The sequence below is a fragment of the Nansenia antarctica genome (assembly GCF_963989245.1).
Source record: "Nansenia antarctica genome assembly, chromosome: 12".
In the NCBI taxonomy this organism is placed as follows: domain Eukaryota; kingdom Metazoa; phylum Chordata; class Actinopteri; order Argentiniformes; family Microstomatidae; genus Nansenia; species Nansenia antarctica.
Genome location: NC_137682.1, coordinates 14,341,413 through 14,368,311, shown reverse-complemented (window position 1 = coordinate 14,368,311; position 26,899 = coordinate 14,341,413). Strand labels below are relative to the sequence as shown.

Here is a 26,899-nt window from a genome sequence, read left to right as displayed (position 1 = left end):
AGGGGTTGGTGCCGCGGACCTCTATGGGTGCTTCGTTGGCGAAGATGTGGTTACAGAGCTCGTCCAATGGAGGCTCAGGGTCAGAGGTGGCGAACTGAGCTGCATCCTCGATCTCCTTACGGATGTCCACATCTATTACCTGAAGGGGGGGGGGGGGGGGGGGGGAGAGAGACATTCATTATCTACTGATTGGGCCCAATCATTGGAACAGGTACTGGACATACAATTGATATTTTGTGCAGGTAATCATTTCACGTGTGTGTGTGTGTGTGTGTGTGTGTGTGTGTGTGCGCGTGCGTGCGTGTGCGTGTGTACCTTGAGCTCCTCCGCGGAGACCATGTTGTTGCTGAGCAGGCGTTCCTTCAGCATGGAGATGGGGTCACTCTTACTGCGCACTTCCTGGATTTCCTCACGAGTACGGTAGCTACAGGAAGTGACATCACACATAAGTTAGACGCGAGGGGAGTTACGCCATCCTTGACCTGGTCCAAAAACAGACCTGTTGGGCCAGTCTCTCAGACACAGATTAAAGCCGGGCCATGGAATCAAGCATGAATCAATCAATCAATAGAATCTCCATTGAAGATGCTTTTTAGTCTTCTAGAAGGAGGCTTGTGTCAGGGAAACTGGCCCACAGAGTTAGCCCATCTGAGGTAACCAATCATGGCGGAAACTCCCCCTAAACCTACTGGAAGGCTAGGTAGTGGGGCCACCACAGTATTACTCCACCATCTGGTTTACATTTACATTTTTGGCATGTAGCAGACGCCTTATTCCAAAGCGACTTACAATCAATGCATTTGACTAAGCAAGTGAATCATCAATCAATCCACCAGCCGTAGCAGGAAGAGTAATCTAACTCAGGCCCCGGGCCATTGGCAGTCAAATCTGGTGCCTTCAGAAATGCAAACGCTGTAGGTGAAGTAACAGAGGCTAGGGTTTTGGACCAGGCCTTGCCTTGATGGACAGGTAGAGACCGACCTGGAGAGGAAGCGATGTTAGAGGTTTGGGACAGAGGACAGATGAGCTCCTGCGCTACACTAAAGGGACTAAGGGTGGTAAACCAGAATCAAACATGGGAGTGAGTGAGGAGGGCTATCCAGGGAAAAATGGGGTATAATGAGAGTGGGACAGGGGCAAAAGTGGAACTGAGGGGAAGAGAAAAAGGAAGAGAGAGAGAGAGAGAGAGAGAGAGAGAGAGAGAGAGAGAGAGAGAGGGGGGGAGAGATCACTACTATTGGAGGAGAGATGGTGAGGAGTGGTTGATAGGGCAGGTCAAGTGACTTGTCACAGGGTGGGGTCATCAGGGTTCAAAGGTCAAAGGCCACCTCACCTGACCCCGGGATCACTCATGCTGTGTCCATGGTAACGGTAGGTCTGGAGCTCCATGAGAATGGGGCCCTGGAGCACACGGCCAGCACACACAACGGGTCAACACTGGGACCAATCACAACGCTGGTACACTACTGGTGTCTCTCTACTGGTCCAGCTGGGCTCTTTAAGCAGTTGTGTGTTGTTTGGGTTTAACCGTTAAATGAGTGCACAGGTTTTGGACTGTGATTGGCCACAAAGCTGGACTGTGATTGGCCACAAAGCTGGACTGTGATTGGCCACAAAGCACAGACGTGTTGTGACCAAGGCCTGTATTGTTATAATAGGAGTTTAAAGGTAAACTCAGCCAATTTGAAGTCACCACGAAATAGCGGAGAGAATACCGGCAGAGATAGTGAGCATAAAGCAAGACAATGGCGAATTCTAAATGTCCTGTTGAGGTCAATCTGAAGCACCTCAAACTTCTTGTGGTAGTGTCGCAACGCTCCTACTACCTTGGAGACAGATTTCATCCTGAACTTCCGAAAGGATTTCTCTGATGCACTTGGGTTGACTTGGGGATTGTGTATTTGAGTCAAGTGTCTGTGTGTGTGTGTGTGTGTGTGTGTGTGTGTGTGTGTGTCTGAACCTGTTTCTTTGATGCCTATACATCTATAGGACATCTCTACTCGTGACAGTGTTCAGAACTCACCTTCCCGGCTCTGCAGTGGTCTGCTGCGAACTGTGTGGCCTCCTTCACACACAGCAAATCCATGCCGTCCACCTGCAACAGGGGCAAAGTTTAGAGGTCACCTGGGGGTCAATCTATTCACAAGACTGTCCCAATGAAGCCTGCCCCTGCTCTGCTGGCACTTCTTCTATGGATACACAGTACTACACTGGAGGTACGATCAGTACCGTAGGAGCCCCAGCATATGCCCTCTGATACGGCCTCACCATGCCCACAGGACTTCCAGCCACATTGTGTACATGACTCAAGTGTGTGTGTGTGTGTGTGTGTGTGTGTGTGTATATATTGGACAGACCTGTGTGTGTGTGTGTGTGTGTGTGTGTGTATTGGACGGACCTGTGTGTGTGTGCTCATCCAGAATGCTGCTACCCGTCTGGTGTTCAAACTCCGCAAATTTTCTCATGTTATGTCATGTCATGTTTCTCTTTCGCACCCTTCACTGACTCCCCATAGCAGCTCGCATCAGATTTAAGACCCTGGTGCTCGCTTTGGTGCTTGACTATCGGACGGCAAAAGGGACTGCCCCTGCCTACCTGCAAGCAATGGTCACCCCCCAAATATCAGCCTGTTCACTCCGCTCCTCCACCTCTGCTGGCCGACTGGCCCCACCACCTCTACACCAACACGGCAGTCACGCTGCCCGGTCACGTCTCTTCACTATACTGGCTCCCCGCTGGTGGAACGAGCTTCCCACGGCTGTCAGAACTGCAGAATCACTCCCCATCTTCCGTTGGAGACTGAATACCCATCTCTTCAGGCTACACCTTAACTGTCCCTTCTGTGACATCTACTACCTCTCTGCCCTGTTTCTCCTGAGACATCTACTACCCCCCTGTACTGTTTCTCCTGTGTCATAAAAAACAAACAAACCCCCCCCCCCCCCCCATAAATGATTAATTTACTTAGTCAATTTACTATGTATTGATTCTAAGTCGCTTTGGAATAAGGGGCGTCTGCTAAATGCCAAAAATGTAAACGTAATGTAAATGTGTGTTTGTTTGAATGTATGTGTGTGTGTGTGTGTGTGTGTGTCTCTCACCCTGAGTCCTGGTATGTAGTCCCCTCTTTTGTAATAGTCGGTACTGGCTGAGGCCCTCTCCACGGACGTCCCCATCCCATACTTGTTGTTCTCGCAGATGAAGATGCACGGAAGTTTCCACAGGGCGGCCATGTTGAACGCCTCAAAGATCTGGCCCTGGCAAACGGAAAATGTCCGGACAGAAACAAATGAATATACAAATGTCAAAAGTATCTGGTTCCTTGCGTCGTCTATCCTCAGTGGTCAGTAAGGTCTCACCTGATTGGCTGCCCCGTCCCCGTACAGCGTCACACACACCTGGTTGTTGCCTTGGTACTGACAGGCCAGGGCGATGCCAGCTCCCAATGGGACCTACATACATACACACACACACACACACACACACACACACACAGAGACACACAGAGAGAGACACAGAGAGACACAGAGAGAGAGACAGACAGACACACACACACACACACACACACACACGCACACACGCACACACGCACACAGTTGGTCGTCAGTTTAAGGGGTTGTCTTAGTACAGCATGCGTGTCTGTGTGTGTGTGCTACGTGGTCAGAGTGTTACCTGAGCTCCCACAATGCCGTTCCCTCCATAGAAGTGCTTTGCGTACATGTGCATAGAACCTCCCTTCCCTTTAGCCACGCCCCCTCTCCGACCTGCGAGAGAGACACAAAAGAAACAGTGGAATAGAGAGAGTGTGTCACTTGTTCTATCGTTTTTCTGCAGTAAAAGTACTTTGTCTTAGGATCAGTCCAACACTCTGACGGCAGATGGTTATCAGTGTGTCTCACCTGTGAGCTCGGCCATGATCTGCTTCACGGCGATGCCCCGAGTGTAGGTGTACCCGTGGGCACGGTAGGCTGTGATCAGGTGGTCCGAGGGGTTGATGCCCGCCTCGATGCCCACAGCACACGCCTCCTGGAGGACAAGAACAGGCACGGGACGGGTTAGGAGAGTGTGTGTGTGTGTGTGTATTCGTGGGTAAGAAAAGTGTGTGTGTCTATTCAAGAAAGATCTAGTGTGGCGTTTGCCAACCTTTTTTCTGAGTCGTGGCCCACTTGAAAATATAATATAAGTGTTTGCTGCCCATCGGACACCAGTAACAAGTCATGATAATGTGGAAGCCAACAGTCAGTAGTCTCTTAAAGTAGAGATTCTCAGCTTTTATTTTGATGATAGTTGTGTACACATTGGTTTCACCATTTAGAAATTCCAACACTTTTTATGTGTCACATCATTTGCACAGGCATAAGAGGTAAGAGCTTTTAATGTCTAGTTTTGACTCGTTTGTAAGTGATGGTAAGACCTCTACAGTGCCAAAGGACCAAAGATATACTGTATATCCTTGCGTGCGTGCACCTGTGTTTGTGTGTACATAGGTGTGTGTGTGTACATGTGTACACAGCACCTAGGGGTAGGTGTTAGGGGATGATTTGAGGATTGGGCATGTGTATGTTGGTCCTTTGTGTGTGTGTGTGTGTGTGTGTGTGTGTGTGTGTGTGTGTGTGTTCCCACCTGTCCGTCGTACAGGTGGCAGAAGCCCCTGATGATCTTCTGCTTGTAGAGTTGGTCAGCCTTCAGCTCCATGCGTCTCATGGTCTGCATGGTCCTGTAGTAACCCAGGCCCTGTTCACGCGTCAACTCCGACTGCACCGGTGGGCCTGCCTCCAAACCATGCAGATCACACTTCTATTGGACAGGTGAGGGGAGGGGAGGGAAGAGATCAACCAATCAGAGATCAACCAATCAGAGATCACATCCGTGAGAACGCCTGAATGCAACACGCCTGAGAATGTGTGTGTGTTTTAGAGGGTGTTGGTGGTGAGTGAATGTTTCCGCAAGAGAGTTTGTAGATAAAAGTGAGTGTATGAACTGAGAGGACTCACTTTGATGTCAAAGCTGGCCTGCGGGGTGAAGTCAGCGTAGGAGCGTGTGGACACCACCACCCTGGCTCCCTGGGGAACGATAAGACCAGACATTAGCGAGGGAGGGAGAGAGAGAGGGAGACACACTAAAGATTTATAATACCAAAACACACTTAAGCCCTATTCACATGGGACTAGTATTATCTGGGGGACCTCATGTGATTTAGAAATGAACCCCAACGTCTGTGTTTTGTGCGGTGCATTTGCATGGGATAAGCAAAGTCTGTATTTTACTCAAATTTACTGACATTATCCCCTGGATATGACGTCATGGCTCTGTGTAACATAGATATGCAACAATATATCTATGTAATAACATATAGCCTAGGCCTATATATAGATATCTAATATGTAACAAGCCATAGATATGTAACAAGTCACCCATCTCATCATCTTTTGAGATTTCACTCTCGCAAGTGAGCGGCGTTAACCCTCTACATCTCTGGTTGAGGTCTAACTGGGTCTGAGTGGGTTACTGACTGGGTACGGTACTGTCTGGGTCTATGGGGCTTGTATACGCTACAGGGATGACATGAACCATACTGTGCCGGACTGATATTTTCTTTTTTCCCCCCACTGTTCTTTCTAACACAAATCAAAACAGTTCAGAACAGCTCAGCGCAGGCTTGTTTGTCTCAGCAGTGTAAAACAAAATAGGCCTAGTGGTCGTCCTGGTGGTTTGGTACTGACTGGTGGTGGTTTAGGGCTGGGTGCTCTGGTACTGACTGGTGGTGGTTTAGATGGTGGCCGGGGTGTCACTGGGGCGCACAGAGACTCAGAGGTTAAATTGACACGTTCTGACAGACCAATCAGCAGCTGGGGAACAGAGAAGCCAGCCAATCGGACCAAAGCATGGCCAGAGGAGCGCTCCACCCTTACTCAACTGAACTCAAGAACTCTACCCTAAGCCATATCTCTAGGTCCTCTACCACTCCATGCCAACGAGTCAGGGCAATGCCTCACTGTAGGACACAGGCTTTACCTATAGGCCTATGCTGCATGGGGCCTACAGACCGCCCAAAAGGGCCTAGAGCAAGCTAGCTACATGAACGGCTTACCTCTGACAGTGTTTGGCCCCACTAAGGGACAGCCAAGGAGAGAGAGAGAGAGAGAGAGAGAGAGAGAGAGAGAGAGAGAGAGAGAGAGAGAGAGAGAGAGAGAGAGAGAGAGAGAGAGAGAGAGAGAGAGAGAGGAGACATGGCGAGAGAGAGAGAAATGTAGGGGTAGAGAAGTAGGCCATTCATAATCCAACAGTTCCATTTAGGGCTCCAGGCACACACAAAAAAAAACATTCAGCACCTTTCTAAACAGTGATGTGTTGTATGTCAGAATACCCAGGTGTGCTGTAGCTCACAAAAGAGCATTAGCATTAGTGTTGAACCCGGCAGAGGGATTAGGCTCAACCAGCATCAATTTTGTTACACAACTTCGCAACAACGTGACAGCGCCACCGTGTGGCAAACACATGTAGGGGAGAATTACATACATATTCTGTATGGCCAACATGAATTGAAGCATGTCAATATGCTAACGAACGATACATCTCTAAACACGACAGCCACCGAGAAAGCACACAAAATCGATGTTGCGCCTAACATTGCGTAACATTGGCTACAAGGTCAACGCTGGTATCTGGACCAACGTCGCCACTTGCAAACTATCAGAGATAGACTGCAAAATCACCTACTTATGCCACGAAAAGCTAATATTCTTGCTGCCACACTCACCACATTCTTGCTGGCAGTGCCTAAAGCGTTGGAGATGAGGCTCAGCATAGTTTGCATGCTACTGGACCCCCCGACGATTTACCAGTTAGAGGGCAGCTTCGACCTAACAGATTAGCGTCAAAACACCGACCAGCTGACAGACACTTCCGGGTTGGGTGGCCAATGAAAACTAACTAGGCTGGAATGGAGCCAATTAGATAGCCACAGAGATTACACGTCTAGACGTGGCCACGCCCATTTGATGGGACTCTCCCTCTCCCCCGATTTTCGCTGTGATATCTGTGTTTCAATACGTAGCAGGTTTCGACATGTTCGTCTTCATGAAGTTATTATAGCCCCTTTCACACATACGAGCCTTCCCAGTAGATTCCATGCAATTGTCTAATTGAGTCAACAGGTATTATGCTTATTACCAAGTTCTCCCATACTGTGCTTATGGACTAGTGTGGTAATCAAGTGCTTTAGTTGGTAAGTGAACTTGGTGGTGGTATGCATATTAACAAGCCACAGTGCTTCTGGGAGAATGCCCTTTGGACAGATGAGTCACAACTGGAGTTTTTTTGGCAAGTCACATCAGCTCTATGTTCACAGACGAAAAAATGAAGCTTTCAAAGAAAAGAACACCATACCTACTGTGAAACATGGAGGAGGCTTGGTTTTGTTTTGGGGTTGCTTTGCTGCGTCTGGCATGGGGGTGCCTTGAATCTGTGCAGGGAACAATGAAATCTCAAGACTATCAAGGCATTCTGGAGAGAAACATACTATACAGTCAGTGTCAGAAAGCTCTGTCTCAGTTGCAGGTCATGGGTCCTTGAACAGGATAATGACCCAAAACACACAGCTAAAAGCACCCAAGAATGGATAAAAACAAAACATTGGACTATTCTGAAGTGGCCTTCTATGAGCCCTGATCCGAATCCTATTGAACATCTATGGAAAGAGCTGAACCATGCAGTCTGGAGAGGCACCCTTCAAACCTGAGACAGATGGAGCAGTTTGCTCAGGAAGAGTGGGCCAAACTACCTGTTGTTGACAGATGCAGAAGTCTCATTGTGAGCTACAGAAATCACTTGATTGCAGTGATTGCCTCTAAAGGTTGTGCAACACAATATTATGTTAAGGGTTCCATAATTTTTGTCCATGCCATTTTCATTTGTTTTATTATTTAAAATATTCTGTTGAATCAAAAATCAAAAGCAAAGCCTGATTTCTATTAAATATGGAATAAACAATGATGGATGCCAATTACTTTTGTGAGTTTCAAGTCATTTCAGAGAAAAGTGTGGGTTCTTCTTTTTTCGTCGAATGGTACCAACAAATTCGTCCACATCTGTACCTCTAACTACTGTACTTTCCATACTGTACCTATCACTATCATGTTTTATGTCACTATTTGCATTCTGGTTAGATGCTAAACTACATTTCGTTTGGTACCTATACTCTGAAATGACAATGAAGTTGAATCTAATCCCATCTAATAGGCTCTCTTACAGTGATTGGCAATGGTGGTGAACGTTCACCCTTTCTAGATCTCTTATTGTGAACCATCACCTCCAAGATACTCACGTGAATGGACAGATGTCATAGTTCTGGTGACATGCTGATAAGGCACACACACACACACACACACACACACACACACACACACATACATATACACACATACACATACACATACACACCCACAGACTTTTGTATGCATTGGAAACAATTATGACCATTAGTAGATGAAGAAGGTAATTTATTAGTATGAAGTCACTACTGCACACAGCCTGGTGCCCACAAAATGTGACACACTGTAAATCCCCAAGACAGTAAAGCGTAACCTCCCAGTAAGTGTCTTTGATTTCAATCAATGGCTAATAAATCCCACAAGAACAGCAGGCAGCAGTAATTTAGTAGACCCCTAGGGGTTCCTGCATTAATCATTTGATAAGGCAAGTAATATCCCCAGTGACAATGTGTGTTCTATGAGGTTTAAATGCCAGGCCAAAGCAAATGTATGTGAATATGATCTTTCTATGTCAGCTCAATATCCCTATAACTTTACTTTGACAACATAGAACATTGCTTTCAGTTTCTGAAGGCAAGATTGCTTTCTCGTCAGTGTAAATATTTTAGAAAAATAATGTGTATCCATGTGAACAAACCAAACCTAAAATAGGTGCGCACGTAAAGTTGAATGCTCGACCTCTACACCAGACTTTAGAAAGTGCTTTGTTTAGACCAAAACAGTGCCCCTCTTGACTGACTGTTATTAATCATCTGCTCCCATTCCTTAGATTAGATTTACAGTGCCGGAATAATAATAATATAATAATAATAATAATAATAATAATAATAATATTGTAGAGGAATGATATGCCTGATAAGACATTTATTTTACTTTTCTGTATAGAACTGAATCATCTATACATCAGTCATCATAAGCAAAAATCTATGCTAAGACCAGGTGACATTGGCAGTCGCAATGCTAGAAGAAGAAACTTTTAACTTTAAAAAAAAATGTTTATTATTTTGTATCATTAACAGTAGAGGAACTGTACAGAGGGGGAGTGGGTTATTAGGAGGGACAGTCAAGATGTAGCCTGAGGAGATGGGTCTTCAGTCTACGGCGGAAGATAGGTAGTGACTGAAGTGCTGACAGCAGTGGGAAGCTCGTACCCCTACTAGGGTGCCAAGACAGTGAAAAAAGCCATAACTGAATTACATCAATGCATGACATCTGCCACCTTGTAGAGGTGGTGGTGCCAGGTGGCCAGCCGAGGTGGAAGAACAGAGTGATTGGGCAGGGGTTTGGGTCTTGAATCTGATGCTAGTTGCTAATGGGAGCCAATGAAGGGTGTGTAGGTGAGTGTGTACAATATGGGTAGAGTCTGACCGGTAGGGGGTGGATTTAAGGGGAAGGGCGAAGGATACAAAATGTTGTGCCTGCATGCCTTATGAGTCGGAGGAGAGTGGGAAAGGTTAAGTTTGAACAAGGAGAAAAGGTTAAGAAGGCCAGATGAGTGAAACTTCTCTGACCGGATGTTGAAGTCACCCAGTAGTGTGAGTGATGTGTCCATCCTCAGGGAAGAAGCTGAGAAGGACACCCATCTCTTCCAAGAAGTCAACAAGTTAGCAATTGATTGAATTGGAGCCTAATGCAGTCTTTTTTTCCCTTTTTTTTTTAACATCACAAAAGCAAAACAGAACATACAGCACTGTACACACCTCAGTAATCAGACACATGGGAATGTAGTTTTAGAGACACTAATTAACCTTGAATCCTCCTAGACTTCATTTGCTGCATGTTGTTGAAAGATAGTGTGTTGCTCCTTGAGGACCTTTTCCAAAACAGTATGAGTCACATCCCTTACAAACATTTCTACCTATGAAATGTATATACTTATGTCTTAAAATAGTTTTTAAGCCCAAAACTGCCGTTTCATGAACTGTACTGTGAGCTCAAAGAGACTCCCATACATTAGTTTGTTAGAGCTTCTCTGACACTAAGGCCCGATCCCGATTCCCTTTTCTACCCCTACGGCTCGTTTTGGAATGTCACTCGCTTTGGAGCCAAGGCCTCCGAACAGAGCCACAAGCCGTAGTGGTTAAAATCTATGATCCCCTATGAAATGGGATTGCTCTTCATCTAAAATCATAATGGATCCACCACCATGCTTAACAGTTGGCAAGTGCTGCAAATGCTACAAATTACAAATGCTTCACCCTTTTTTCTCCAAACATACCTCCTTTGGTTGTGGCCAAAAAGTTACATTTTGGTTTCGTCAGTCCAAAGCACATTGTTCCAATAGGCTTCAGGTTTCTCAAGTTTTCTTTTGCATACTTCAGAAGCTTCATTTTGTGTTGAGGTCATAGGAAAGGCTTCTTTCTGGCAACTCTGCCATGTAGGTCTTTGTTGTTTAAGGTACGCTGTATTGTTGTCCTGTGAACAACTAGACCGGTGTCTGCTACTCATTTTTGTAGCTCTTTTGCAGTGATGTGTGGGTTCTTCTGAGCATTTCCCACCAGATCTCGAGCCATTCTGTCTGAACACTTCGAGATCTTGCCTTGACTTCAATTGTTAAATTTATTTTACATTTTCTCATTATGTTTCTGACAGCGGAAATGGGTAGTTTGAAACATTGCGAGAGTTTTTTGTAGCCTTCTCCTTGATGGTGGAAGTGAACTAACTTGATTCTGACATTCTTGGACAACTGTTTAGAGGAACCCATGATTTTTACACCAGACACAACAGCCACCACAGTTGGATACTTTAGAAGGCATGGAGTTACTTCAGTTCAACCCTGGAACTTATATTCACCTGACTCATTGAAGCCCTAACGAGTAAATCACCTTGGTCTGGGCCTTAGTAATCATCTTCTCCAAAGGTAACAAAGAATAATCCAAAGGGTTCCCAAACTTTTGCACAGGGCCCTTTTCCTTTTTTATCATTTAAAACTTTTTTTTTATTATTATTTATGAAAAAATGAAAATATGCAGAGAGGTGTCATGTTTAACATTGTAGCATTTAGTGGTCAGGTTTGCTTTCAATCACTTGGAGATTAATTGTAACAGACATTTAAAACAGGGCTGCCCAAATGTTTGCACCCCACTGTAAATAAACTTGCCTTGCCTTGCCATTATCATACTGGAAGTCGCCATTAGAAGATGGGTACATTGTGGCCATAAAGGGATGCACATGGTCAGCAACAATACTCAAATAGGCTATGGCATTCAAGTGATGATTGATATTAACAGGCCCAAAGTGTGCCAAGAAAACATTCCCCACACCATTACACTACCTGAATGTATGAGCAGGGGGGTATTCCACGTACGGTGATTAGTATATCGGCGATTAAAATAAAAGCCGCGTTCAGGCAACTCGTGATTGGGATTCAAGCCTCAAGTGATTCCTCGAACGAGGATCAGACTTGTGTCATCAGTGTTCACAGAACACCGGTTTAGAAATCCTCGATATGGGCGTGTGCACGCAGACATAAAGAGCCCAGAAGAGTCGAACTGTCGAAAAGAAGATACTAGCCTGCGCAGCGGTTCCACTTATTGCGCAGCAGTCCTACTTAGTCCTTAAGTCCTACTTACCATAAGGTCATGGTCAAGTAAATAAAACCTGTTGCACAGATTGTTAATGATATTGTATGATACTCTTACAAAAAAAAGTTGAAAACACTGGAGCTCTGTAGATTTTTCTAATATTGGAATGACATTGCATTGATTATGTTATGGTTGTTGGTTAGTCACATGTTCATTGGAATTAACAGTTTATTAGGCATTGTTATAATGGTTATTTTTCAAAGTTGCCTTAAGGTTGTAATTTCATGCTCATCATCTCACATTGCTACATGATTGCACATGGGGAGAAAATGAAAGTTTTATTAACATTGGCAGTTGACAGTCAGCATTAGACTAAAATAATAATTTTAAAGTGTTGCCTCCTCTATTTACATGAATACAAGTCTAATATTGATGTCACATGAACTTTCGAACCAAATGGATACAAAAAAAGTTTGATCTGTTCTAGTTTCCGCCCTGTGTTTTACTTATCTGAACTGGTGTCATTGATATGATTGCATGTTTTACAATCAAGATTACATTTTGAATTTAAATTCACTATATTCACTGTATGTGTCTTCACTGGGGATTTGAATTTATAACCTCTTGAAAGACATTGCTTTGCCTCACTTTGTGGCCACCAGGTCAGTGCAGATTTCAAATTACACCCTCATGACTAGATTTTGGGAGGACCACATATCTGCACATTGCTATAAATTGGCACTGTTATCTATTGTTTCAGTTAATCTACACTCTAACCCTGGCATTTATTTAATTTACATCTACAGATATATTTCAACAGATTGATTTTTTGTTGTTGTCTAATGTTGGTGTGGCATACTTCTGTTCTATTACGTCCTGAGGGTTTCTTAATCCTCAATGTGTGAGTATACAGTATGTAACCTTGTTAATGTAGCTTAGCTATTACTAAAATGTTTTGTTTAATATTTTACATTTTATAATAAACACATTACTGTAATTGTATGACATCATAGGGGGTCATTTCCTAATGACCTCTTCTCTTGACTACAAAACATATGTAGACACTGGCATGGTGCTGGATATGATGAATGTGATGTTAAACATTACCCTTTAAGAGGCAGATCGGGCGTCAGTTTATATGACTTGTATGAGGCTAAGAAATACATTTGAAAATCTCTTGAGTCATTGAGTGAGAAAGGAAACCTTGATCAATGCTTTCAATGTAATGATGAAATAATGGAATATACAGATGAGATACATTTTATTTTTCTTTATAGATAATACTGTAACAACCAGTGTAGGCGTCATTAATGATAAAAAATGTGTTTTTATTAAAAAAAAATAATGATAAAAATCATTTTATATTGGCTGATAGTGTAACACACAGATTCTTAGTTAAATAGGGCAGAGTCAAAGAGTCAACACACGGCCATGGAAACACACCACACAGGGATTATAAAAATAGACAGTAACAAGTAACAACAACAACTATATTTTTTTTTATGATTAATATTTTTTATTATTTTCGATTAACAACAACAATAATAATAATAATAATAATAATAACAATAATGTGTTGTAACCCCTCATCCCTAACAGATTTATAAAAAACAGAAATGGCTTTGGTTACATTTTTGGGGCAAATGCAAAACTCTTGAAAAATCCTTTCAGCTTTCCTCTGATCTCCTTGGTTTTCAGACAATAGACAAATGGGTTCACAAGTGAGGGTCCCAGAGTAGAGCCAATAATCAGGCCGTTCCTGTGAGAGAGTGTGAGAACCAAACCGATTCTTGTGACCATTATTAGCATCACTTTAGGGATAAAGAAACTAGCCACCACAACCATGTGACAGACACAGGTGTTGAATGTTCTCCTCCTGTCTTTGGATGAAGACATTTTCACCACTTCATACACGATCTTCATGTATGAGAAGACGATCAGGCTGAAGTTAAACCAATATATAAAAGTAAACATAACAGTGACCTTGTTGAAATAAACATTTGGATTCACACATGCTGCTCTCACTAGGGCTGCAAATTCACAAAAGCTGTACGGGAGTTTATTTGTGGCACAGAAGGGGAGATTGAAGACTATCCCAGTCCACACACCAGAAAATGAGCAGCATATTGCCCAAGTTGCCACTATGAGTAAAAATACACGAGTATTAGTTAGGATAGCCTGATATCTAAGAGGGTACGAAATGGCAATGAGGCGGTCATAAGCCATCAGAGCAATAGTGCAGGGCTCCATAACACTTCCTAAATGAAAAAGGAAGTGCTGTAAAATGCAAGCTCCAAAGGGGATTCTCCTCTCCTCACCTAGTAGGACATTAACCAAAGTAACACTCACACTGCTGGTATACACAATGTCTACTATTCCCAGTGTGCAGATAAAGAAGTACATGGGTGTATGCAGTGGCTTGTTAAAAGCGATGACACAAATGTTGGTGACAGTTCCAAACAGAATGAGGAGGAGGATAAACAGAATGGCTCCGCCGACCACCCTCGGGTGCTGCACACCATCCAGTCCTGTAATGATGAATTCTCTCACCATAATATATCCTGTTTGGTTGTTTGTCTCCATTGACCTGTAAAAGATGACATGATCAAAGAGAAAAAGGTCAAACGTTGTGAAGGGAAGAACAATTGTGTGGAATCGCACTGTTTTAATAGTTTTAACCATGTTTTGAAGCTATGCAGTGATATTGTTATATAACAAATGGAGTTTATATTTTGGGTTCTGATGTGGTAAGACAGTTGAACTAAGCTCATGAGGCAATTATAAGTTATATTCTTCAATATATATATAGGGGTAATGTACACATCTATCTAAGAAAGTACATAAATAGTATTTTTTAAGGGAAGGAAATGTACAACTGTTGCCCAAATACATTATTCTGGGAGACAATTTGTCAGAGTTTTCTAACTATGCGTTCTAACATCTCCTCCAGTCAGTTTTCATCAGATTACACAAAGGGACAATCAGATTACATAAAATGCTCTCAATGATTGGTCATTATTTTTTATACCTTTTGATGTCTTCACAAGAATGAATAATAATTATCATATTAATAATAAATCATGGCCTCTCTGGCTTTATTGCTTAAATAACGCAATTAAACTATTAACAACATTGACTTGTGAGGATTTAAGGACATTATTGATTTGCAATGTCTCTGCAAATTGCAATTAGAATTATTGATGCAACTTGTTTAGCTTAATGGAGGTATTTGACTACTCAAATGGTATAAAATAAAGAACAATAAAATAATCTAGACAGTGATTATTGCTTTCAATATGGTATATATATATATATATATATATATATATACAGTATATCAAAGTCCAAAAAGTGATGCATCAAGCCCAGATTGCCCCTTTTACCAGTGTTTTAATTGTGAACACAGCAAAAGAGCTGCAACACATTAGCTTGTTTTGTTTCATTCAAGGACAAAGTCCAGACTGTAGTGAAGCCCCTATAGGAGAAGATGCATGTGTTTGTCCAGACTGTAGCAAAGCCCCTATAGGAGAAGATGCATGTGTTTGTCCAGACTGTAGCAAAGCCCCTATAGGAGAAGATGCATGTGTTTTAGTTAAACAAACCTGTGATCAAACAGCAGGTCACTTGACAGATATTACAGTTTTTCTCTACCGCTTTAACACTAACATCCGAACCTCAAACACAATGACCAATAACTGAAACTGGTGTATTTTATCTCACACCAATTATTCACAATGACAAACACATTACTTGCTCATCACTTTTTTTTAATCCCATTTTGCCACTCTAAACCACACAGTTAACAAAACACTAAATACAATTCTCTACATTTGGCACAATCTTCCTTGATCAAATCTCTTGTGTTCCTCATATGGGCAAACACCCAATGCATTTGAATTAGAGGTGAATAAAAGGTGAGCTCTCCTGTGTTGAAATATATCTGAAGTATATCAGGGCTGGATTCGTCATGCCAGGCGATACTTTCCCCTCTGCTTGGCCAGGGAGAACATTGTGAGAACATTGCCTGTGATGTCGACGACGAGTATATGCAGCAGAATATCTTTTTTCTATTGTTTGTTCTGTATGAAGAACACTTTACTAATCCAACTGTCATTGCTGAGATGTGTACAGTATTTCAGAATTTTAAAAATGTTCTATTCTTGTATTTGTGTGTTTTATATTTGAGTATGAATACATAACAGTTTATAACAGACTACTGTACGTATGTAGTGTAACACTGAAAATGCAAAAGGCCTACTGATAATCTTATCATAGTTTTGTTCATGTTTTCCATTGTGCACATCAGTGTTCAATTGGTTGTTACAAGTGTCTATTCATTTGATGGTCTGTGTTTGTCATTTGACGACAAAATTTCATTTTGAGAAGACATAACATTATTTTGAATGCAGTGTTTGCTTTTGCAAGAGATTTGTGGAGTTAAGGGTTTTGTGTGTGAGCTTTTGGATTTGTGTTAAGAGAAAATGAGCTACGCTTTGAGAAAACGTGTTAAAGGGATAGAGGAAAAACTGTATAGTGAAACATTCTCAACAGCAATCTTATTAGCAATATTCATCTATTTTACTGAGGTAGAAAATCATCATAATAATAATAATAATAATAATAATAATAATAATAATAATAATAATAATAATAATACAAACGTTTAGTTGTATAGCACTTATATAATTTGTAGTGTAGATGTAGAGCCAGATTCAAGATGAGATCATCTGTTTACTCTCTTGTTTGAACAACTTCTTGAGAAAGATCAGCAGTCATAAGATGAATCTTATTGGTTTCCAAAATCAGATAATCAGGTAAATTTCCTGTGACTGGTATGACCTGTAAAATTAATATTCCAGAACTAGACTGCCCTATACTTACCAGACTAGCGTATAGGCTCTCCGACAGTGACTGGCAAAGGTAGTGAATGTTCACCCTTTCTTATCGTGAACCATCACCTCCAAGCTACTCATGTGAAAGATCAGACGTCATGGTTCTGATGACGTGGTGATAAGACACACACACACACACACACACAAACACACACACTCACACACACACACACACACACACACACACACACACACACACACACACACACACACACACACTCTCTCTCTCTCTCTGAACAAGATCATTTATTAGTATGGAGTCACTACTGCACACAGCCTGGTGCCCACAAAATGTGACAAACTGTTATGTAATCCCCAAGACAGCGAAGTGTAGCTTCCAGTAAGTGTCTTTGAATTCAATCAATGGCTAATAAATCCCCTAAGAACATCAGGCAGCAGTAATTTAGTAGACCCTTAGGGGTTCCTGCATTAATCATTTGATTAAGGCAAGTAATATCCCCAGTGACAATGTGTTTTCTATGAGCTTTAAATGCCAGGCCAAAGCAAATATGTGACAGCATGATGAAACTGGGAAGTCACCAACCAATGAAAATGTTCAGACTTTTATTCTATGATATGGTTCAGACTTTTATATTACAGTAGTAAAGTTATAGGGATATTGAACTGACAAAGAAAGATCATATTAAAATATGTGACACCAGTTGGTGAAACCGGGAACATGTCCCCAACCGACACCATCAAACTTTTATTCAAAAAAATGTAAATACATTTCAAAATTGTTGAAAATCTATGACACACTAACTAGGTAGCAAAAGGTGGCGGACGTCCCACTAGATCGTTTCTCACCTGATCGTCCAGCATTCTCAATCCGTTGGGGTCGATTACTTCGGGCCAATAACAGTTGAAATAAGAGAGGTCGCAGTAGTGTCAAGAGGTATGATGTCATCTTTACATGCATGGCAAGTCAAGCTATTCATCTGGAGATGGCCTATTCTCTAGACACCAGCTCATGTATTAATGCTATCCGCTGGTTCATCTGCAGAAGGGGTCAGGCACAGACATGAGGTCCAACCATGGCACAAATCTAGTTGGTGCTGAAAGAAAATTGCGAGAGGCATTGAAGGAAATCAATCACAGACAGACTGAGAGCAGACTCTTACAGGATGGCATCAGGTGAACATTCAATCCCCCCTCTGGTGCTCAGTATGGGAGGTGGAGTATGGGAGTGAATGGTAGGACTGGTCAAAAAGGTCCCTAATTCTATTCTGAGGCAACAAAGCCTTGATGACAAGGCCTACAGACTGCATTGTGTGAGGCTGAAGCCATTCTTAACGACCGTCCCATATCTACAGTGTCCTCTGGTCCCAATGACCCTAGAGTCTCTCACACCTAACCATCTGCTGCTTATGAAAGGAAAACCAATCACGCCAACTGGTCTGTTCCAGCAGGACGATACATACTCAAAAGGATTAGTTTGTGGTGTTCGTCTAAAAACTAGGAACAGCATCATTGAGTGACCAATCACCAAGCTGTGCCTGCTCTACCTCTGCAGACACACAACATCCATCTACTGTCCTAGAATATGAGGTAAAGAGAAGAAGAGTTGAGCGCCAACAGAGGATCATATGCTCTAACCTTTCACACTCTACACTGGACACTCTCTGTCAGAATACATACACTATGGACTGTAGACTAAACTGTGCGAGCCAACAATGAAAGTTGTGCTTCATGTGCTTCACAAGCATGTCTTAAAGACTGAAAAGTGGACACTATAATTGCTGACTGCAGGGTCGTCAGCCGGGAGCGACCCTTCACTGATGTTTCGCTCCTTTAATCCCGGAACATCTCGAGGTGGTGGAGCAGTGACAGGGACGTCTCCCTGCCACTCCCTGCAGCCAGCCCTAGGATCCTTCTTTCCCCCACGCCTTGTCCTTTCTTCTGAGCCAGAGTCAGAAGCTCCCTTGTTCAGCCTCCTCCGCCAGGTCTTTGAGCGCCTTTCTCAGCTTGGATCCTGTGATCCCCAGCGACCTCAGGAGCCGCTGTGTAGATGTTCCTGTGTAGCCTCTGCACCCAACTTCCACTGGATAGGTGACTGCCCTCCACCCTGCTTGCGAGCACACAGCTGCCAAGTCTGTGTACTTTTCCTTCTTTCTCTCGAAGGCAGCCTCCATCCCCTCTTCCCATGGAACGGCCAGCTCCGCCATGATGACTGTCCTCATCGGGGTGGACCAGAGTACGATATCTGGCCGAAGGGAGGTTGATGTGATCTCGTGTGGGAACTTCAGCTGTCGATCGAGGTCAGCTCTCATGTTCCACTCTCCTCCAGGAGACAGGAGGGACCACTGCTTCGTGCTGCTGCCCTGATTTTCTCCCCCTTGCCGGACAAACGGGATCCGCTGCTGTGATGTGACTGGGCTGATCTTGTTTGATTCCAGTCTGCGTGCTTCCAGAATTTCAGCTAGCTTGCGCAGCACCCGGTCGTGACGCCATCTGTACCGACCCTGCGTCAGTGCCGCCTTGCATCCAGAGAGGATGTGCCGCAAGTTTGGGTTGTTGGCGTTGCAGAGTTGGCAGGTCTCCTCTGTGCCGTACCAGAGGTGCAGGTTCCGGGAACTGGGAAGGGTGTCGTAGGTGGCCCTGATCGAGAAGCTCAGCCTTGCTTGGGGTATCCTCCACATATCCTTTCATGTGATGGCTCTGTTGATCACAGCCTCCCACGTTGTCCACCTTCCTTGCTGTTGTTGGCCCACGGCTCTGATTTTGTATTTTTGTAATTTAATTATGATAATGTTTGCTTCTGAGTTTATATTCCCTATTGTATGTTATTTAGATTTTTCCTTGTGGTCATTTCCCCCTTGTGGTTGGGATGAATGAATATTCGGGATATAAGGGAACAGGAAAGGGAATGTTGGTGGGAGCAAAGAAGTTTTCAACAACAGTAGCGGTAGAAATGGATAATGCTGATGGCGATATATTTATTTTGAGGATATAAAAGAACCTGTTTTTTTCACTCTGCCTTTTTTTTTTAACTGTTTGTTGGAACCTCGGACTCACCCATGTAGAGACTATTTGGATTATTAATTATTATCTACAATTGTTGTTGATGCAAAACTCTTGTCCTTAAAGAACAGTGTAAACATTCTGAGTGAACCCGCAGTGCAATTAACCATTATCTGCAATTGACTGAATTGGGACAGTCTTTTTATTTTTTTTAGATCACAAAAGCAAAACAGGAACACATACAGCACTGTACACACCTCACTAATCAGACACATGGGAATGTAGTTTTTTAGAGACACTAATTAGCCTTGAATCCTCCTAGACCTCATTTACTGCATGTTGTTGAAATATGTTGCCCCTTGAGGACCTTTTACAAAGACAGTATGGGCAGTACTCAAGTTGTAAAAGAAAATAGGGGAATCGGGGATGGTGGATTTTATCATATGGGGACAATTTTAGCAGACCCACAGTGTCAGTGACTTCAGTGTCAGTGACTTGGTAAAAAATGTCATTGCATGTGTGCGTGCCCACTCGCCCACAGTATTTTACTCAGTATGCACAAAACTAAATGTTGAAATAGCAGTAATACCACGTTCATTGATAAAATGACATAAGGGATGGAAAGGGGGGATGGCAGTTTTAGAAGGGGGATGATTTTGACCGTTTTTATTTCAGGGGGGATGCCAATCCCCCCTCAACTCGAGTGCTGAGTATGGGTCACATTACTTTAGAAGGGGGATGCGCTTGCACTGGGCCTGGTCTTCAAGATACGCTACACCACAAAGACACCCAAGTACCTGTCAACATACTTCCAAAAAGTGAACAACGTCCACACATACAATACCAGAGGAAGCTCCACGAACCACGTTCAACCGCGTTGCACCACAAACAAGGGGTTAAACTCGTTTGCAAACTATGCAGTAAAAATGTGGAACGCCCTTCCTATAATCTTAAAGGAGTGCAAAACACTGCCCACCTTCAAAACCACTCTCAAAAAACATTTACAGGAGGCTGCAATCCGTAACTGGACCCTCTAAATCAAAAATCAGATTAAAAGACCCGAACTACCCACTGTACATACTTTGTGTTTTGTCCCCCGCCCCCACCTGTGGTGTATGTCCCCACCTGTCCTACCCGCTGTACATACCTTATGTTTTGTTGTATTGTTCTTCCCATGATGGATGTATGTTTATCTTGTAGATAGTACTAGTTATTTGTCTGTATTATCTTGTAGATAGTACTAGTTTTTTTGTCTGTCTTACATGTAACGATGAATTGAGAATCAAGGACCCCAATTGAAATAAGCCAGTGGCTTTCTTGGGTTTTTATCCTGTTAGTTGACCTTGTATGTAATATGTACTTTCATGTACCTACTTCTGCGAATCTTCTAATAAAGTTTTCAATCAATCAATCAAAAACTTACAAACATATCTACCTATGAAATGTATATCATTTTTGCTTAAAATAGTTTTAAGCCAACAACTGACCTTTCATGAACTGTACTGTGAGCTCAAAGAGACTCCCATACAGTAGCTGTTTGTTAGAGCTTCTATGAACCTTCTGACTGTACTCAAGAGCAGTGTTCACATCACATGGAATACACGGTGTCATGTTCATGAAGATATGCAAAGCACTATGTCACAGAATACTGCTAAGATGAAGCCTTATCTGGTGTACTTGGGAGGTGGTGTGGCCTTACAGTTTTTCTCTATCGCTTTAACACTAACATCGGAACCTCAAACACAATGACCAAAACCATCTCTCACACCAATTCTTCACAATGACAAACACATGTCTTGCTTATCACTCATTTTGCAGCTCTAAACCACAGTTAACAAAACACTAAATACAATTTTCTACATTTGGCACAATCTTCTTTGATAAAATCTCTTGCATTCACATGGAAAACACTACCATTCAGAATGCTAAACTCAAACCACCAATCATACAATCACACTCCTCATATGGACAAACACCTATTGCATTTGAATTAGCAATCAGGGCTGGATTGGTCATGCCAGGCGATGTCGACGAGGTCTTGTGGCCTTTGTGTAGAGTATATGCAGAAGGCTTATTTTATTTTTTCTAATGTTTGTTCTTGTTCTGTATGAAGAACACTTTACAAATCCAACTGTCATTACTGAGATGTGTACAGTATTTCAGAATTTAAAAAACGTTCTATTCTTGTATTTGTGAGTTTTATATTTGAGTATGAAAACATAACAGTTTATAACAGGCTACTGTACGTATGTAGTGTAACACTGAAAATGCAAAAGGCCTACTGATAATCTTATCACAAAATTCTGTCCGTTTGTATGTCACACACTTTATTTCCGACACCACTGGAACAATTTTGATTGAACTTGCTGGATGAATGATGGGTCTTGTCATACAGATGTGGCATGTACAGAATTACAATGATTAGCCCAATTTTGACAAAACTACAGTGAAAGATGAGTCTTGCCACAGAGGTTACCCTCAGGAACCCTCAGGAAACAAACTTGCAGGGCTGACATGTTTAAATTGCTAAAGAATAATAATAATTCAAGATTCATGATTTCATGATTATTGCCATGTGTGCCAAAAGTTTATTACATCCCATTATACAAGTACAAGAGAGTAACATTCTTATGGCTTCAGTTTCAGTCGACATTGCAGCAGCAAGAGAAAACAAAATGGCAATGGAAAAAAATGCAAAAGGAAACAATAATAATGTTGTGTCTGTGTGTATGCATTAATCATTATAGTCCATAATGCATCTAGTGGGACTTGGGTAGTTCCTTCCCATCCCATCTGGGCATCAACGCTGTAATAAAGATAGAAGACAGAACATTTAAAATGATTACCAACACACCATTTTTACGAAATACTACTATGTTCCTAAAATAGAATTGCTAATACAATGACAATGACAAATACCTGGTGACTCACATCAAGGTCTCATCTCTCGGAACCTCTCACCTTCGTCATCAGGGCTGCCAAGTTTCACCAAAAGTTTGGAGTGAGATTTTTTGGCGGTGGAGCGACCCAAAACTGTGCACGTTTTGGCAGCGGCGGCCCCTCTCTCCCACCCAATTATTTGTGCTAGTTTCCTGCAATTTTACATGTTGTTCATAATAAACCAGCACAAGAAATGAAAATAATTAACATTTTATAAAACAAGAAAAAAATTCAGACAATATATCATATTTATGAAATCTTAATAAACAAATACAGTAGCCTACAGACTCTAAAAGAAAAATTGGGCCCCATCAACAGGACTCAGCCCCTTGGTCAGCAGCAGAAAGACCCATGGTCATCATCTTATATACAGTGCATTGCTCATAGATGGCTATCATGTTATACAGTACATACCAGGGTTTTTCCTGGGTCAGAATGAGGGCTTGGTGGGTGATTTTGTGCGCGCATGGCGCGGCCAAATTTTTTTGAGGGACCCCCAATTGTTGTATTTGTATTGTAAATTGTAATTATTATTAATAATAATAATAATGTACCTGGTTATGTTACAGTAGAGAAACCAAAAACAGTTACCAAAACTGAGTATTTACTAGCGAAGATTGGCAAAAGATTGGCGTGGTGCAACCGAAATTAGTAAACAACTAGTTTGAAACTAGCTAGTAACAACTAGGGGTTCAGTAACTACTAAATGCCTGCATTTAGTAATGACTTACGCCATATTGGTGCAACCCAGTCCAGTAGGCTACCAGATACGATGTTGTAATGTATGCACATATTTTGCTACCACGGTTGCCAGAAGGAATTGACAATGTCCAGCCCAACCAGTCTAAAAGCTGCCGAATCCACCCGTCCAGTGTGACCAAAAGTAGCCCAATCTGGCAACACTGCTTGCTACGTTCTTGCAGCTCGCGTGAACACAGGTTCTTCCATCAGCGCTCGCCTGCCGTTTCGATTGCAGACTCAAGTTAACGCGCGTGCAGAAAGATGCCACGAAACTCATGTCCGGTAGCTTTCTTTCAAGGAATTAAAAAATATATATATATAATCTCGCCGTGAGAAATAGAGATGCGGCGTGAGAGCGTGAGAACTGGTTGAAATGCGTGTGTCTCACGGTGATTGCGTGAGACTTGGCAGCCCTGTTCGTCATTCTGTAACACACATTTCAGGTCAAAGGTGTGGACACTTCTATAGTGTAGGCTTGCATGCTTTTTATAGACTCTCATGAACATAGTGTACTGTACTTGTTGAAGTCATCTGGTACTGTAAGAAGTAGGCTAGTGAAATCATTTCAATCAACAGTATTATTCTACAGCAAAACTACAAATCAATGAATTAATAATTATTGTTGATTTCACACAACATTACCATTCATTACAAAAGCATTTGCCTTTTCTATATTCTATTATATCTCTAACAAAGCTAGCTAGCTAGCTAACAAGCTAACACTTGTTTGGCTAGCGTAGTAAACACACACACACACACACACACACACACACCATAACTTGTGTAAGTTTGTACACAACAAACAAAACCGCTAAGTCATCTAACAAAAACAAACAAACAAACAAACAAGCTTCTAATAAAGCTAGCTAGCTAGCTAACACATGTGTGGCTAGCCTAGTAAACGTTCACTTAGACACAGTGAATACATAATGCATGTAACTCACTACATAGTTAACAAACTAACATTTGGCTATGGCATGTAATTCACTCTTGGTGTGTCTGCAACAAACATACAAACTTGGTTACCCTACTGACCACCACGTAGGACCCGGTAAACACACACCACCCAGACAGGAGACGACACGGAGTAACAGTTATAATTCTGCCCTCTGGACGTATTTAATTAAAAAAGAAGAATGTCAATGAAAAAAGGAATGTCCAACTGAAACTCGCCTCCTGGTGTCTAACGTGAAACTTAGGGCTTCTCTTGGGGAGGGCAAAAAAGGGTGGACTAAGTACTCCTTTCGGGGGGACAAGCCGACAGTCTTGTAATTTGCTTCAAAATCATTACATATTTTGTTACATCATCCATTGTTCTTCAGATAAGAGGGCGTGTTACATATTTTGTCACAGCTGTGCTGATATTCCCAGTGGGACAAAGGGATGGAATAAATTTGATCACAGTCAAGTGGAACACCAACACAACTCTAGTTTCACTTGTGAATAGGCTGTTCGTTTTTCCTCTGACACCATCTGTTGGTAAGTTTGTATCACTAGAACAAGCTTTACTTTGATAATGTCGTAGATATAATGTTGGTAGGGATAAATAGGTGACACAGGCCAATGAAAAGGGCTACCTGTAGGCGAAGTCATTTTTCAGTTTTTTACATGTGCTTAAACTACAGATTGTAAGCTTTCAACTGATGCATCATACATTGAAATAAATCGGAAACAATGAAGACGACATGAGTATTTGAAAGTTGCTACACCTGAAATCACTAAGCACAGAAAATCCCCATCAAAGATAATGAATCCCCATCAAACAACAATAAACTAAGTCATTGTGTTATAGATTACACTTATTTAATGAACGTAAAACTGTTCGGAAAAATAACGAGTGGGTACTTCACATCTTCGAGTTGAATGTTAGCTAAAAAAACGAAAATCTTAAAAAAAAAAAAAAAAAAAAAAAAACTTTCAAGACGAATTTCACGTCTTTCTCATTTCCGAGAGGTGTCCATTTACATCAGGATCAGTCACATTAGGATAGGTTTCTCAGACACAGAAATAGCCTACTGCAAAACAATCATGATGAATTGAGAAAGTGTGAATGAGGAGGATATTTGGGGAAATGTGTTATGTATTGTAGGCCTCTCATAATGTATGGTATGTGTGAAACAATAATAATGGACGTCAAAAGACAATAATTTGTATTTTACAATTATAGGTAGCAGACCTACAGCAGACACAACCTGAAGACCTGCCCTGTATGTCGCGATGAGCCCTATGATCCACACCATCATGCAAAATACATCCATTGTGCGTCCTCAGTACTTTTTCATCAATGGCTTTTCTGGCATTCCTCATGTCAACTACTACTTTATCTTCCTGATCTTTGTCTATCTAATTTCTGTTTGTGGTAACTCTGTGGTTATGTTCATAATAGCCACTGAACGCAGTCTGCATATCCCAAAGTATATTTGTGTTTTGAACTTAGCTATAGCTGACATTGGTGAGAGCAATGCATTTATTCCTAACCTTATTAAGACCTTTCTATTCAACTCACAATACATCTCATATGAAAACTGTTTGTCCAATATGTTTTTTGTGTTTTTTTTTGGTACTTTACAGTCCCTCACCCTTGTCCTGCTGGCATATGACAGGTTTGTTGCTATATGCATGCCCTTGAGATACCACACTATGGTAACTAACAAGACCATGTTTATGATGATAACAGGAATATGGACGGTCGATGCTTTAATTGTCAGCTTAGCCGTGGCTTTGTTCACCAGGCTGTCTTTCTGTAAAACTATTGTCATTAACAGCTGTTTCTGTGATCATGGGCCTATGTACAGAATGGCCTGCAATGACAACTCAGCTAATTACATTATGGCCCAAATGAATACGATACTATTTCTCCATTCACCATTGGTCATCATAGTAGTGTCTTACATTTGTATTCTTCTTGCCCTGTTTAGAATCACATCATGGGAAGGACGTCTGAAAGCACTTAAAACCTGTGTTTCACATTTAATAGTTGTGGCATTTTTCTTTCTCCCAATTATAGGAATGTACATTGCTGCATTCACTTACGGTCTTCATCCCAATGCCAGGATTATAACTTTCTCTCTTGCTATTGCTGTCCCACCCATGGTGAATCCAATTATTTATGTTTTAAATACTGATGAAATCAAAGGGTTTTTGAAAAGATTTGTCAAAAGAAGCCCATCTAGCATTGTTCCAAGAAATTAATGGTCTCTACATATCTATAGAAGTGGACTATGTTTTTTCACATATTGTTTATTCACAACACTTCAATGTTGTTATTGTAATGTGTTGGCTTTCAACACATCTTGAAAACACTCAGTTTGACTTGAGTTTGACATGATGTGTATTACGGGAGACCGGGTCTTAAAGTTACAGTTGTGTGTTGTCACAGTGCTCACAACAAAACATCTGGATGGTGCTGAGAATTGATTTTACATTGAAATCTGTATCCTCATCATGAGAGATGATTCATGTTGGTAGTTTTTCATTACCAAAATAACAAATAATTGTTCTATGTATCATAATCTCTTCTGTTTTGCAGTAACAACAAATGATGATGCCGAAGAGCTACAATTCAGTG

At 41.9% G+C, this 26,899-nt stretch overlaps 3 protein-coding genes across 3 annotated transcripts in view; 1 reads left to right on the top strand and 2 right to left on the bottom strand.

The window, feature by feature from the left end:
- The window catches only part of pdha1b (pyruvate dehydrogenase E1 subunit alpha 1b), a 7,663-nt gene extending 786 nt beyond the window's left edge, over window positions 1-6,877 (bottom strand). Inside the window, exons 1-11 of the mRNA XM_080542914.1 lie at window positions 6,761-6,877; window positions 4,995-5,063; window positions 4,624-4,797; window positions 3,900-4,026; window positions 3,673-3,764; window positions 3,360-3,452; window positions 3,102-3,257; window positions 2,024-2,095; window positions 1,334-1,401; window positions 316-424; window positions 1-139 (exon numbers count right to left, since the gene is read on the bottom strand). The exon at window positions 1-139 is cut by the window's left edge and continues 786 nt beyond it. Of these exons, the coding sequence (XP_080399040.1) occupies window positions 1-139; window positions 316-424; window positions 1,334-1,401; window positions 2,024-2,095; window positions 3,102-3,257; window positions 3,360-3,452; window positions 3,673-3,764; window positions 3,900-4,026; window positions 4,624-4,797; window positions 4,995-5,063; window positions 6,761-6,817 (1,156 nt within the window). The 5' untranslated portion in view covers window positions 6,818-6,877. The remainder of the gene's footprint in view (window positions 140-315; window positions 425-1,333; window positions 1,402-2,023; window positions 2,096-3,101; window positions 3,258-3,359; window positions 3,453-3,672; window positions 3,765-3,899; window positions 4,027-4,623; window positions 4,798-4,994; window positions 5,064-6,760) is intronic.
- A 6,546-nt stretch (window positions 6,878-13,423) lies between these two features.
- On the bottom strand, window positions 13,424-14,350 carry LOC308168891 (olfactory receptor 10G4-like; the record flags this gene model as incomplete). Its single annotated transcript, XM_080543533.1, has 1 exon — window positions 13,424-14,350. The coding sequence occupies one exon, from the start codon at window positions 14,348-14,350 to the stop codon at window positions 13,424-13,426; it is 927 nt and encodes a 308-aa protein (XP_080399659.1).
- An 11,198-nt stretch (window positions 14,351-25,548) lies between these two features.
- Window positions 25,549-26,523, top strand: LOC308168890 (olfactory receptor 52E8-like; the record flags this gene model as incomplete). The annotated part of the gene is made up of 1 exon (XM_080543532.1): window positions 25,549-26,523. One exon carries the CDS (start codon window positions 25,549-25,551, stop codon window positions 26,521-26,523), a length of 975 nt encoding a protein of 324 aa, XP_080399658.1.
- Window positions 26,524-26,899: the final 376 nt, after the last annotated feature.